This window comes from Ailuropoda melanoleuca, chromosome 6 (assembly GCF_002007445.2).
Source record: "Ailuropoda melanoleuca isolate Jingjing chromosome 6, ASM200744v2, whole genome shotgun sequence".
In the NCBI taxonomy this organism is placed as follows: Eukaryota; Metazoa; Chordata; class Mammalia; order Carnivora; family Ursidae; genus Ailuropoda; species Ailuropoda melanoleuca.
Genome location: NC_048223.1, coordinates 101,283,761 through 101,296,881, shown reverse-complemented (window position 1 = coordinate 101,296,881; position 13,121 = coordinate 101,283,761). Strand labels below are relative to the sequence as shown.

The 13,121-nt window shown below is 39.5% G+C and overlaps 1 protein-coding gene across 3 annotated transcripts in view; it reads right to left on the bottom strand.

Moving 5' to 3' along the window:
- Window positions 1–1,153: 1,153 nt before the first annotated feature.
- The window catches only part of ENTPD7 (ectonucleoside triphosphate diphosphohydrolase 7), a 49,867-nt gene continuing 37,899 nt past the window's right edge, over window positions 1,154–13,121 (bottom strand). For all 3 annotated transcript variants that reach the window (XM_034663125.1, XM_002924287.4, XM_019804919.2), the window contains 3 exons: window positions 11,497–11,582; window positions 10,282–10,443; window positions 1,154–8,864 (listed from right to left, as the gene is read on the bottom strand). In XM_034663125.1, coding sequence (XP_034519016.1) covers window positions 8,633–8,864; window positions 10,282–10,443; window positions 11,497–11,582 — 480 coding nt within the window. In that variant the 3' untranslated portion in view covers window positions 1,154–8,632. The remainder of the gene's footprint in view (window positions 8,865–10,281; window positions 10,444–11,496; window positions 11,583–13,121) is intronic.

Genomic DNA, 13,121 nt, shown 5'->3' with positions numbered 1-13,121 from the left:
GTGTCACAAAGATCAGATTTGAGGATGGAACAACCCAACATTGCTAATACAATATAGATGTCAGTCACAACTCAAAACAGTTCCAGAGTGGCACCAGCAAGATTAAACAGATTATAAATGTAACATCCTCATTTTAATTAAATGGGTTGTATAAGTTTGAGGTGGAGAAACCTGGCATCATATCATTTCATATAAAAAAGACAGGGATTCCAGTTGGCCACAGGCTCAACATGCACCAACAATGATGACACTGATTAAAAAAAAATAAAATAAAAAAATAAAATTAATGGTGTTTCAGATTTTATCAATGGAAGTGTCACAGCCACACACAGAATACCTCAGTGCAAGTGCTGTTTTACCATGCGTACCACATTTAAGGAGGACATTGACCACTAAGTATGTATCCATCCAGAGGAAGGGACCAGGATGGTGAGGAGTCCAGAACCCTACACCCCACAGGGAATACCTGAAGGAACCAGGGGTATTTAGCTGGAGGAGAACATTTGGAGAGAGCGATTCCTGCCCTTCAGAAGTTGAAGCCCTCTCATGGAGAAGGAACGAGCTTCCCTCAGTTACCATGCTCAAGTGGTTCTTAGCAAAACAGAAGTAATAGTTTGTCTTTGATTTTTTTTTAAAATTCCAGACCCTGGGGCTTATGCTATTGTTGGAAGTAGTTTCTAACTTTTTTCACATTAGAATTTTTGAAAAAAATTAAAACCCAAGCCTCACCCAAGACCAATTAAATCATGATCTCTGTAAGCAGTAATAGACATATTTTAAGTTCCCTAGGTCATTTCAGTGCGCAGGCAATTGGGCACCACTGGCCTAGGCCCTAATAGCCTAGTCACCTTGGAAAGTTTGACCAGCTTACTGCCATCTCCTCCAAATTTCTACCCACCCCCATCTCATTTAATCTGATCCTATTACTGTGTTCACAGGTTATCTATCACCTCTTCTATATAGAATTCTTTAAAGAAAGGAGACTGGTCACTGGGGCAGGTTCATATCCATCATCTCATGATCCCCAAACTGAGGTTGTCCTTAGTTAATAATTGAGTCAGCAGAGAGCAGTCTGACCCAACCCCAAAAGCCATATGCTAGTGCTTCTACAGTTCCTCCAACAAAGTGGCAAAGAATAAGATCAAGTTCCTGATGCTTTACTTCGTTTTTCTTTTATTACAGATGAGTAAGTTTGGAAAAGCAGATTCTGGTTGCATTTAGCTATATAACTGTATTGTGCCTATCTATGAGCTCTTGGTGAATGGAGATTATCTGAATTATTTTTATCTTTCATTATTCCCAGCTTCAGACATACACCAAACATTGCATGAATGAATGGAAAATGGACAATTACAGTTTGAGGTCCCAGACACTTCCTTCAAAATAAGTCATCATATACCTAGAAGACTAAATGAATTTCCCTTAGTATTTTTTAAAGTCTTGATAATTCTGTCAGTTGTTTTTAAAACATCAAAGGAAATTAAAACACCTGGCTTTTTTATCAATCCAGAGTTTTTGTCTTTAACTTACACTGACAAATGTCCATTGTAGAAGAGGTATCGATTAGCTACTGCCTAAAGTGATGATCATGACATTAGGATAACCAGTCGATCTGCAGCGTTCCTTCCAGTTCTGGAATGAATGGTGAGTTATATATCAGCATATGTAACACATATACCCATGTCCCTACATAAGGGACAGTGCATCTGTCTCTGATATGCATTGACTTTTGTTCAACACTGATTTAACAGTATTTCACAGAATTTTAAGAACTGTTGAGCAAAATTATTTAATGTGAAGCATTAGAAAAACATACAGTCTTAGCAACCCCCCATAGTGATGCAATATAGGCAGCCTTTGTTTTTTTAAAGCCAGAAGGGAGTGTCTGGCTGTGGGTCATAATAGATGCCTTTCAACACTGTGCAGTTCATTGTTGAAGGCAGAAGTAATAAAGGAGATGAGGCATACACTTCAGGGCTTCCACAAAGGGGGAATTGTAGAGTGAGAATCTCAAACATAACATAATGACAGCAATACCAAAAATCAGAGTATTTGTCTGGGATCCTTGCTTGCAGAGAAAGAATTGTGAAGCTAATAAGGTACAGAGCCTTCACCAATAGCAGTTTTAATGGGCCAAACTTGGGCAAGTCCTCTGCAGGAGGGGCTCCTCAAGAAAGCATCAGGGCTACCCGAATACCGGAGAAGCAGAGTGGTAGGCCGCCAGGGGGTCTGTGAGTGGAGGCACCACTTAGGAGAGGCTCAGGAGCAGACGTGTCCTCAGGCTTGCTTGAGATAATACGTGCATGGCTATAAACATCCTGTGACTCAGAAATGTTTTTCAACTTTGGTCTTTATAAAAATGGCAGGCCATGATTGAATACACTTTCAAAGTAAAAAGCCCTTATAGTATGAGTGATGACTCGATTTTACAAATAGAAGGGTTTTCTTAGTGCTCAGACTTCCAGAGAAACAAAATGGTCAACAGATGCTGACCTCCTCTGTCCCTCTAATAATGGCACTGACAAACTGGAAATAATGAATTAGAGTAAAAGGGAAACACTTATGTGATAATACAAGGAAAGTCTATTAGCATATAATAAAAAGAGTCCTTCTTTTTTAACAAGTATTTTTTGTTAACACCAACCAAATCCTTCCAAGTGTGACAGAGCATGTGGCCCTAGTGTCCGGACTCTGAAACTAAACATGACCTAAGAGGCCAATCTGGGAGAATCTGAACTATCTGTTGCTACTTCTACCTTAATTCTTGATCCCAGGTGAAGTTACATCACATACCACAGCACACAGGGAAATTATACTAGTTCTGAATTAGTATGAAAAGAAGTTTAAAGACAGCAAAAAGAAACAGCATTTTATTTCTGTAAGGGAGTCTGAGAACTGCCCGAGAATTACAGCCAAGTTCATTAATGAGGTAGATCTAATAGGCATTTACACCTTAAATAATTTCAATTATAACCATCAAATGAATTGCTTAGAGCTGTGGTTAAGAAAATTGTACAAAATTAAGCAAATTGTTTAAAAGAAACATCTAAAATTTAAAAGTATTAAAAGAAATATAGAAGGTAGAATAGATGTAGTAACAACTTGGTGCTATTTCTAACAAAGTATTTCTTTCATATTTTATTCCTAAATGTGAGCAAAGCAATCACAAATGAAGATCAGAAGCAGTTATAAAGATTGGGCATGGTTACTTGCAGTCAGCTCTATTATAAAGAATAGATTCTGTAGAAAAACACAATCTTGCAGGAAGATTCTGTCAATGAGAATTTCATCGCAGCTGTCAAAGGTATGTATCTGTAGTACAAAGAACAGAGAAAACTAAATCCAGGAGGCCATTCACTGTGCACATAGTACCACTGCTCTTGGCCTCAATTTCATCATCCATAAAACCAAGGGGGTTAACAGAAAATAGACCTCTAAAATCCCAGCTGTAAAAATCTCATCTTCTGAAATTTGCATATAATGACTGCTGTTGGAAACTCCATTCCCATCAACCTTAATGTCAGGGACAGTGGATAAAGTAGGAGATGACCACTGGCTCCCTTGAGCAACCTGGCCTTTTAAACAAAGACCAAAATCCACTTCCTGAAACTATCACTTTCCTTCGTTCTCCCTCACCTTTAGTTCCTTAGGCCAATGTTTGGAACTAGCCTCAGAGCATCTTGTCTAGTCACCTTGTTTTACAGATAAAAAATGAACCAGAGAGGGCAAGTGACTTGCCTGGAATGCCAGAACTAGTCATTGACAAAGCCAGGACAAGAATCCAAGTCTGCTGTTCCTGACACCAGTGTTCTTTCTCCTAAGTCATACCATCCATTTGTCTTTCACTCCTGACAAAAAGCAAAACAAAAGCATGGGAATAGGGGTGGAGAAAGCATCTATTTAGATAATACCAATGAGAAGTAGAAGTTATTTTATTTCAAAAATGTAAATACGGATGTGAAAGGCATCATGCTCTCTGATTTCAAACTGTATTACAAAGCTATAGTAATCAAAACAGTGTGGTACTGGCATAAAAACAGACACATAGATCAATGGAACAGAATAGAGAGCCCAGAAATAATCCCTTGTATTTATGATCAATTAATTCCAACAGAGGAGGCAAGAATACACAGTGGGGAAAGGACAGTCTCTTCAATAATCGGTGTTGGGAAAACTGAAGAGCCACATGGAAAAGAATGAAACCAGACCACTATCTTACACTGTACACAAAAATGAACTAAAAATGGATTAAAGACTTGAATATAAGACCAGAAGCCATAAAACTCCTAGAAGAAAACATAGGCAATAAGCTTCTTTACATTACTCTTGGCTATATTTTTTTAGATCTGACTCTAATGGCAATGGCAATAAAAAACAAAATAAATAAATGAAACTATATCTAAAAAGCTTCCATACAGCAAAGGAAACCATCAACAAAACAAAAAGCCAACCTACTGAATGGGAGAAGATATTTTCAAATCATAAATCTGGTAGGAAGTTAATGTTCCAAATTATAAAAAAGAACCATAACTCAGTAACAAAACACATGATTTAAAAATGGGCAAAGAACCTGAACAGACATTTTCCAAAGACATACACAGATGGCCAACAGAACACACGAAAAGATGCTCAGCATCAGTAATTACCAGAGAAATGCAACTCAAAACCATGAGATGTATCATCTCGCATCTGTCAGGACTGCTATTATCAAAAAGATAAGAAATAACAAGTGTTGGTGAGGATGTAGGGAGAAGGGAACTATCGTGCACTATTGGTGAGAGTGTAAATTGGTGCAGCCATAACGGAAAACAGTATCGAGGCTCCTCAAAAAACTAAAAATGGAACTACCATGTGATCCAGCAAGTCTACTTCTGGGTATTTATCTGAAGAAAATGAAAGCACTTATTCAAAAAGGTATATGCACCCCTATATTCACTGCAGCATTATTCACAATAGCCAAGATAAAGAAACAAAGTGTTGGAAGAGTGGATAAAGATGACACAACCCCCAACACGCACAAAGGAATACTACTTGAGCCATAAAAAAGAATGAAATCTTGCCATTTGTGACATGGATGGAACCTGTGGGTATTATGCTAAGTGAAATAAGTCAGAGAAAAACAAATATCATATGGTTTCACTTATATGTAGAATCTAAAACAGAAAAGGAGAAACAACAAAACTCATAGATGCAGAGAAGAGATTGGTGGTTGCCAGAGCCGGGGGAGCAGGGAGGGTGGGCAAGACAGAAGAAGGGGGTCATAAAATAAGTCATGTCATGGGACGTAATGTTCAGCAGGGTGACTAGAGTTAGTAACACTGAGTTGCATGTTACTTAACTTTATATGGTGACAGGGAAACTAGACTCATTGTAGTGATCATTTCGTAATGTATACAATATCAAGTCGTGTTGTACACCTGAAGCTAATATGATGTTGTATGTCAACTATACAACAACAAATATGGATGTGATACTTAAATGTTAAAAGCTGAAAAGAGTAGCTTAGCAAGTGCATGACAGACTCAATCAACCACATTTTAATAATCACTGCCCAAGGCCTTTGAATTTAAAGAAAGTTGTCAGGCTGAGAGAAGTGGAGGTGGAATGCTTTGGATAACATGAAAGATTAAGACAAGTTTGTTAGAAAGTGACTAAACTCCCTACACCAAGGAAAATCAATCCAAGGAGCTAAGGTACAGAGACAAAGATAGTATAATTTGGCCTAGAGTTAACTGCAACTTAAGTCAACGTAGTGCCATATACATGGGTATTATACATATTTTCATTTTGTTCTTGTGGAAAGAATTCAGAGAAAAGTGATGGGTTGTGCCACTGTAAGCATCATCTCCTATCAGCCACCAACTCTGATTTTGACATTTGTGGCCTGTCTCAATGATAAAAGTACTAAAACCGTTCACATTCATTTTGCTGTTATCAAGAAGACTGAACTGCTGGGATGTGAATGTAATGAAACCATAATTATCTTCACAGGGAAACCACTGAAAATGCAGAAATACAAACACATATTTTTAAAAATCTTTAAAAACTAAGAGCTAAAAGAGGGTTAAACACAAGATTGATTCCATTTTCAAGATGATTATGAGAAAGCAAAATATATAAGTAATTGGCCTTCAAAGAATAAATGGCTTCTGTTTCTAGCTAATGAGATTTCATTTAAAATTATTAATTGGGAACAATGAAAGAAGCACAGGAACCAATACCAACAGCAAATACTCAGTTTCTCTGAGGAATATGATAAAAATTTGTCCTTTTTACATTTATACCATAGAACTCTGAAAAGTCATACAGTAACCAAGACAAGCCTAGATCCTATAATATTAAAATAATAAACAGGATATAATACACTGAACAAAAACTCAAAAACTAATTAAAATAAATTAAAAATAAGAAATACATTTACATTGAAAAAATGATAAGCATAGGATATCCTGAGTTTCTCAATTATAAAAAGAACACAAAAAGTAATATCCATCTGAAAGGCTGTCATAATGATTGAATAATATACATAAAATTCTTAAGAGTGTATGCTACATGTGAATGCTTAACAAATGGCAGCTATCATTATTATAACCAGGAGGAAGAATAACTTCATTAATAAGAGCTTTCAAACTGGACTCACCACCACCTCCTCCCTGCTTCAGCTTCATTTCGAGCACACGAATGTGATCACTATTAGCCAATTAGGTAGTTTTTGACCAGATCCTGACCAGATCTCACAAGAAAACCAAAAATAGTATTTGGAAACCAAGATGAGGGAAAAAGAAAGAGTACCTGAGGAGGCCCTGGCTAGCAAAAACCATATTCTGACATTATTTACAAGCAGCACTCATAAGGCGAGGGCTCACTCACAGTGACCCGAACGTAAGAAGTCAAAGAAAATCAAGGCAATTTAGAAGTCTTCAAGATTAAGGGAAATTGCTGTGACATAAAGCCCTAATGAAAAGTAAAAATATTTCCAGAGGGAGCTATAAGACTCTTTGTTAGATCCGTTTTTATCTAATTTGTAAACAGTTTAAGACTCATCATCTTTTCACCTACCAACTAAGAGTATACTTATTTTCATCTCAGTTTATTTCTACGAAGACCTTGATTTCTTTTTCTGTTTTATGAAACATTTAATTCCTTTCCGATCCCACTATGGAATTTTTGTTTTAATAATTCTACATTTCCCCCATTAACGTCAGGAATCATTCCCTGTACTCAACTAACCCTAAAAATAAAGTGACAAAAAAGAAAACAAAGCTACTTCAAGTCTGGGAGCATATTCTTGGGAAAGACAATCAAGCCTACGTGTAGGAAAGGGTAAAGCAAGAAGATCCCATGGGGGAAGGTGCAAGTTAAAGGCTCCATGTAGGGGAGGAACAGAGCTCCTAAAGGGCAGTGGATGAAAATGTCATCATATGGCTTTTCTTCTCTCCTCATGAATGCAAATGTGGTCTGTGACCGAGCAATCTCTTAACACAGGTTCTTAAAGTTGCCAGGTGGCTTATTAACAGATTTACTTATTTATTCCCAAGTTTAGAATTTCGTTCTTTTCAGACATTCCAAGAGTCAAGTTGAGAACATTTCTATTTCTCAGGGAAACATTTATAAATAAGAGCTTGGATTTTATTGCCTTTGCCCACTCTCCTGACACTGTTCTTTACTTCTTTAAAAACAACCCAAATATAACCCCTTCCTGAACTATATATTGATCTTAGTGAAATAAAGGAACTCTTTTTGAATTTTCCTGTAAAGGGGCTCATAAAAATAGGCCTAGAGACAGTGACTTAAAACCAGACAAATCTACATCTCCAATCCCATCAGTTTCTCTATCCTACAAGCACACTTAAGGCTCAAAAAGAAAAATTAATGCCCAAACAGCCAGTGAAGCACATAGACACAGAAACATTTTCTATCCTGGTCATACCAGGTATCACATAAGATACTGTCAAAGTCTTCGACTGACCATTCACTTAGAAGGGGTTCTAACCTTTTAAAATCAAATACTAATTAATTAACATCAACAACATTATGTCAGGGATCTTGGACCACACTCAATGGCTTCTTTGTCAAGTAAGCAAAGAAACTACGTTGTTTTGTTTGCCTGGAAGTTCATATCTGTTCCACTGAAATGCAGATATCTTGGATCCCTACTAAAGGGTGTGGATATCCACATAAATGATATCTCTGTTACAGAGAAAGAAGGGCCTGCTGCACTTGCTGGAATGTCTTCGGCTTTGTATCAGATGCTCCGGCTTGGTTATAACCAGGCTTCCAGTTTGCCCAATGCCAAACTTCATGCTTTAGCAAGGGGAGGAGTCTAGATGCCAGGAACACACCAGACCTCTCAGATAAAGGGGTAGAAGCATGCTTCAACTGGAGTAAGGTTGGTCCTCTTTGTTAGCACCAAACTCTCATTATTTAGCTCTTCACAGACTAAATTACAGCTTCTCTCAGAGAAGAGGACCTAGATGTTGAAAAGGAATTAAAGTAGAAACTAAGGTAGAAATTCCGAGGCCACATATCCCAAGGTCAGGCAAAGCAGCATCTGAGGCCAGAACAAGAAAGTGGTGGAATTCAATGGGCAGCAACTCTAGGGTACTTGAGCTTCTCAAGTCCTTGTCTGGCCTCACGGCCCTACCTGTACCCCAATCATGGGCACCACCTCCTCAATCCACAGCAAGTCCAAGGGAGCCGAGGTTCGAGCTTGTCGGTGGTGAATTCGGCGTAGCCGCAGAAGGTACAGGATGATGGCCAGTAGCACCACCAGGATACAGGCGAAGAAGAGATAGTGGTTGTAGACAAAGGAGAGGCGGAACCAGCTACCATGGGCCGGCCGGACACCTTCTTGCCGTAGATCCCTAGGAAGAGTTGGAAGGTGGAAAGTTATGTTAATTTCAAAGAGAAACAGTTATGCTGATTGAAAAGACTGTGGTGTTATCCCATTTACTCTATTCATGCAAGTATGCTAGGATACCAGCTACACAGGGCAAGCAAAGCTGAAGAATGTCTCCAGCCCAAGGACTGCTATGGGATTCCTCCTGTACTTTCTTTGCCAGAGCCCACAGAGGGAGCCTCACAGGCCTACATCCTCCAGGATCAGGGGACAAAATTAGAAGGCAAAAAAATAAATGGTAAGATAAGACTGATCATCTGTAATCTTGGTCTTAACAGTGACCCCATACCATTCCGTAAATACATAACATCCCGTTTGTAAATATGGTACTCACAAGAATAGGGTGGCCCCTAAATCCAGTCAAGAAATCAGAGTGTATCTAAATCTTTTTAAAAAATTGACTGTGCTTCCTGAGAGTTTAGGCTGTATCTAGAGAAAGCTGTCACCTGGCCAATAGGACTGTAGTCTGGAAAAAAGTCAGACCTGTAAGCCAAAGTGCAACAGCCTGCGTGCTTAGAACAGAAGCCGCTCTTTGGTCCAGACACCATATCCATTTTTGTTTCGTTTCACCTGCAATGTTTTCTTAAAATGTGAATCTCCAAACTGAAAGCCTACCTATAAAATACGGACTTCTGGCTTGTCCTGACAAATGAGAACTGGCAGACTGGGACAGCGTTTCTGCACGGCAGTCCTCAGCCCTTCATCTGGAGAGCATATACTCTCTAGCTCCCCGCTTCTCTCCCCTCTCTCTGCTGCCTGCCTTCTGAGGTTAGAGAAACAGGCAGCAAAGATTAAAAACTCATTTTAGTTTATCTGAAATAATCCGAGGGAGAGAGAATCTAAAAATTATCCCAAATAGCTTATGGTACATAGAGCAAGACATCAGGTTATCACAGCTTGATGACAGTACCCCCCTAAGGGCATCTCCTGTGCTGTGTTCTAATTCTGGCCCGCCAAAAAGCCTTCTAAATCAATGACATGATCTCTAGACTGACTCTACCCACTAGGAAAGACTGCTCTATACACACAGCCTACCCCAGTTCTCTAGTCTGATGTTTTCTCCAGTAACTGAAGAATGGCATTTTAGTTTATCATTCGGTATCTTAGAACTGGTTAAGTAACAGCTCAATCCTAAAGACTGAATTATTATGGATAAACAAATAAAACTGAATTCCTGAAATTGTAAAGCTAAAGAACAGACTATGGATTAAATTCTCAACCTTCTTCCTGTTTCCACATGCCTGGGTAGTAATAATAGTTCATGGGGTAGTAAAAAAGGGAGTTTGGATGCTTTTCTGAGGGAGAGAGGTCACTTAAGAAACCTATTCTGAGAAACCAACCAACTTCCTCTGATCTCAAGATGCCAGTTCAGTTCACTTTACCTGAGTGGTAAGAATCTTGTTTTATACAGAATGGCTCCCAGTGTCCACTGAACCTCTCGGTCATATACCAGCTGGGCTGTCTGCAGGTGCGGGTAGTCATAGGGAAAGTGGAATCCTTCATGAAGGACTTGGTACATCCAAGCTGATTTAAAACACTGATATCTGTGTGACAAAATAATATATTTTTAAAGAAGAATAAGGAAAAAAAGAATTCTAATGCTTTCTATATACTCCTAGTGGATGCCAAAAAAAGACAGTTCTCTCCCCACTTCACCTTCCTCACCTCTAGGTGGAGCCAAACCTAAGCCTACTTTATCTTAGGGTTTACCACAAAAGTGAAAATACCTTTATGCAGTAATAATATTGTGACTGTGTTTCCTTCCTTCCTTCTTTCCTTCCTTCCACCCTTCCTCCCTTCCTTCCTTTCTTAAGAGAGCAAGAGAGGGTGGTGGAGAGGCAGATGGAGAAGAAGAGAGAGAATCTCAAGCGGGCTCCATGCCCAGCATGGAGCCAGACGTAGGGCTCAATCTCACAACCCTGGGATCGCAACCTGAACCAAAATCAGAGAGTTGGATGCTTAACCGACTGAGCCACCCAGGTGCCCCCTTTTTTCTTTTTATGAGTCCTTATCTTCAAGGAGCCTGCTGAAGTATCTACAAGTCTACTGACATGATGTCTGGGATTTGCTTTCAAAATAACCCAGCTGTGGTAAGAGGGGAGTAGAAGGGTGGGAAAATAGATGCAACAAGATTGGGCAGAAGTTGATAACCACTGGTAGAGAAGCAGGGTGACAAGCACATCAGAGTTCATGATACCGTTCTATTTTTGTTTATGTTTAAGATATTTTACAAATGCTTATAAAAATGGGAGGACCGATGAACCAAACTGGCAAAATATTGGCATTTGTTGAAGCTGGGTGAGGTTTATGTTACTTTTGTTTCTACCTTTCTGCATGTTCCATATTTTAATTTAAAAAACTCACCACTTTTGATTTCAAGCCACTAAGAAAACTTTTCGGTGACCTTGGTTTTCATTGACTTTGCTAAACTGGCTCACTGTTTTGGTCCCTATTGCTCAGAACACCAAAATCTAAAATAATCAAATTCTCCTTCAACATAAAATCCCATCTGTGCTCTTACTTGGTCTCTCTCCCTCATTATAATCTGCCATCTACATTTTCAGGCCACATCTAAGGGAGAAAAGGAAGTTACTTACTTGAGTCGATGCTCATCTGCATGTGATGAAAAGAGGCCATTCTTGAATCTCTGAGTTAGTACTGACCAGGCCATGCCACAGTAATCCTGGAACAACCACACAGAAATGGTGCAACGTGAAATGAAAGCCAAACTCTGTAACTTCCCTACAGTCACAGCTGCTCCATGTCTAAAGTTACTCGTGGACTACCAGTTGACAAAGGAAAACGGAACGACCAGCTTCATTCACTGGACACTGTGCAATACAAGTGCCAAAATGCAGGCTGCTGGAGGTCTCCTTTTTATTCCCATCACCTCAAGTCCAGTACAAAGCCAGCCCAACATGGCTCCTGAGCCTCCTCGGCTTCAGACAGGGATAAGGTTAGGACCAGGAAGAGCAACATCAAAGCCAAAGGGAGCCTCATTCTGCTCTATGTCAGACTAACATGAGCAGGTAAAGCAGATGGTACAGAACGGTCAAAATTCTACCACCAAATTCTACCAAAATTCTACCTGTGTCCATGTTGTAGTTTTCCCCAAAGGAATCATTCCTTTTGGTATGATCAGTAAACTAACGTTTCCTGAATGTCTACTTTGTGCCAGGTGCTATTCTGAGTGCCAGGGAGATCTAGCAGTGAACAAAACAGACAAAACCTTCTGTCCTCATGAAGCTCACATTCTAGTGGTAAGAGACAGATGGTAACCAAATACATATACATGCATATATACATACAACATGCACATACGTACATACATATACACATACGTATAGAGTGTGTTAGATGATAAAAGCGCTCACAGGAAAATTATTATTATTTTTTAAGATTTTATTTATTTGTTTGACAGAGAGAGAGAGACAGCCAGCGAGAGAGGGAACACAAGCAGGGGGAGTGGGAGAGGAAGAAGCAGGCTCCCAGCGGAGGAGCCCGATGTGGGGCTCGATCCCAGAACTCCGGGATCATGCCCTGAGCTGAAGGCAGATGCTTACCGACTGAGCCACCCAGGCGCCCCTCACAGGAAAATTAAAACAGGAAAGGGAAACGTAATATATTGGGAAGGGCTGCAGTTGTGGATATGGTTGCTAGGGAAGGTATAACTGGGAAAGTAACAGTTGAGTTAAAGTAGAAAAAAGAGAGAGAACAAAATGATCTCTTTTACCTGGGAAAGAGAACATATTAAGCCCTAGCAACCTGGGTAAGCGGTAACTTGAGCCCTTTGGTGTTCAAGGGAATAGAATCTGAAGAAGTTTTAAAATGAGAGAAAGATGGGGGCCATGGACATTTAGGGAGCCCTGGATGCTGGAAAGGAAAAGGAATATGAGTGTATTCCTGGAGGCTGGAGAAGAAAGAACAAATACAAACCAGGTTTTCCTCAATGTTTCTTTTTTTTTTTTTTTTAAGATTTTATTTATTTATTTGAGAGAGAAAGAGAGAGAGCACATTGTGGGGGGTGGAGGGAGAGGGACAAGCAGACTCCCTGCTGAGCAGAGAGCCCGATGTGCGACTCGATTCCAGGACCCCGGGATCATGACCTGAGCTGAAGGCAGATGCTTAACCAACTGAGCCACCCAGGCACCCCCTCAATATTTCTTAGGGACTGCCTTTAGGGAACAGAATATTATACATACTACAGATATTTTTTTTTAAA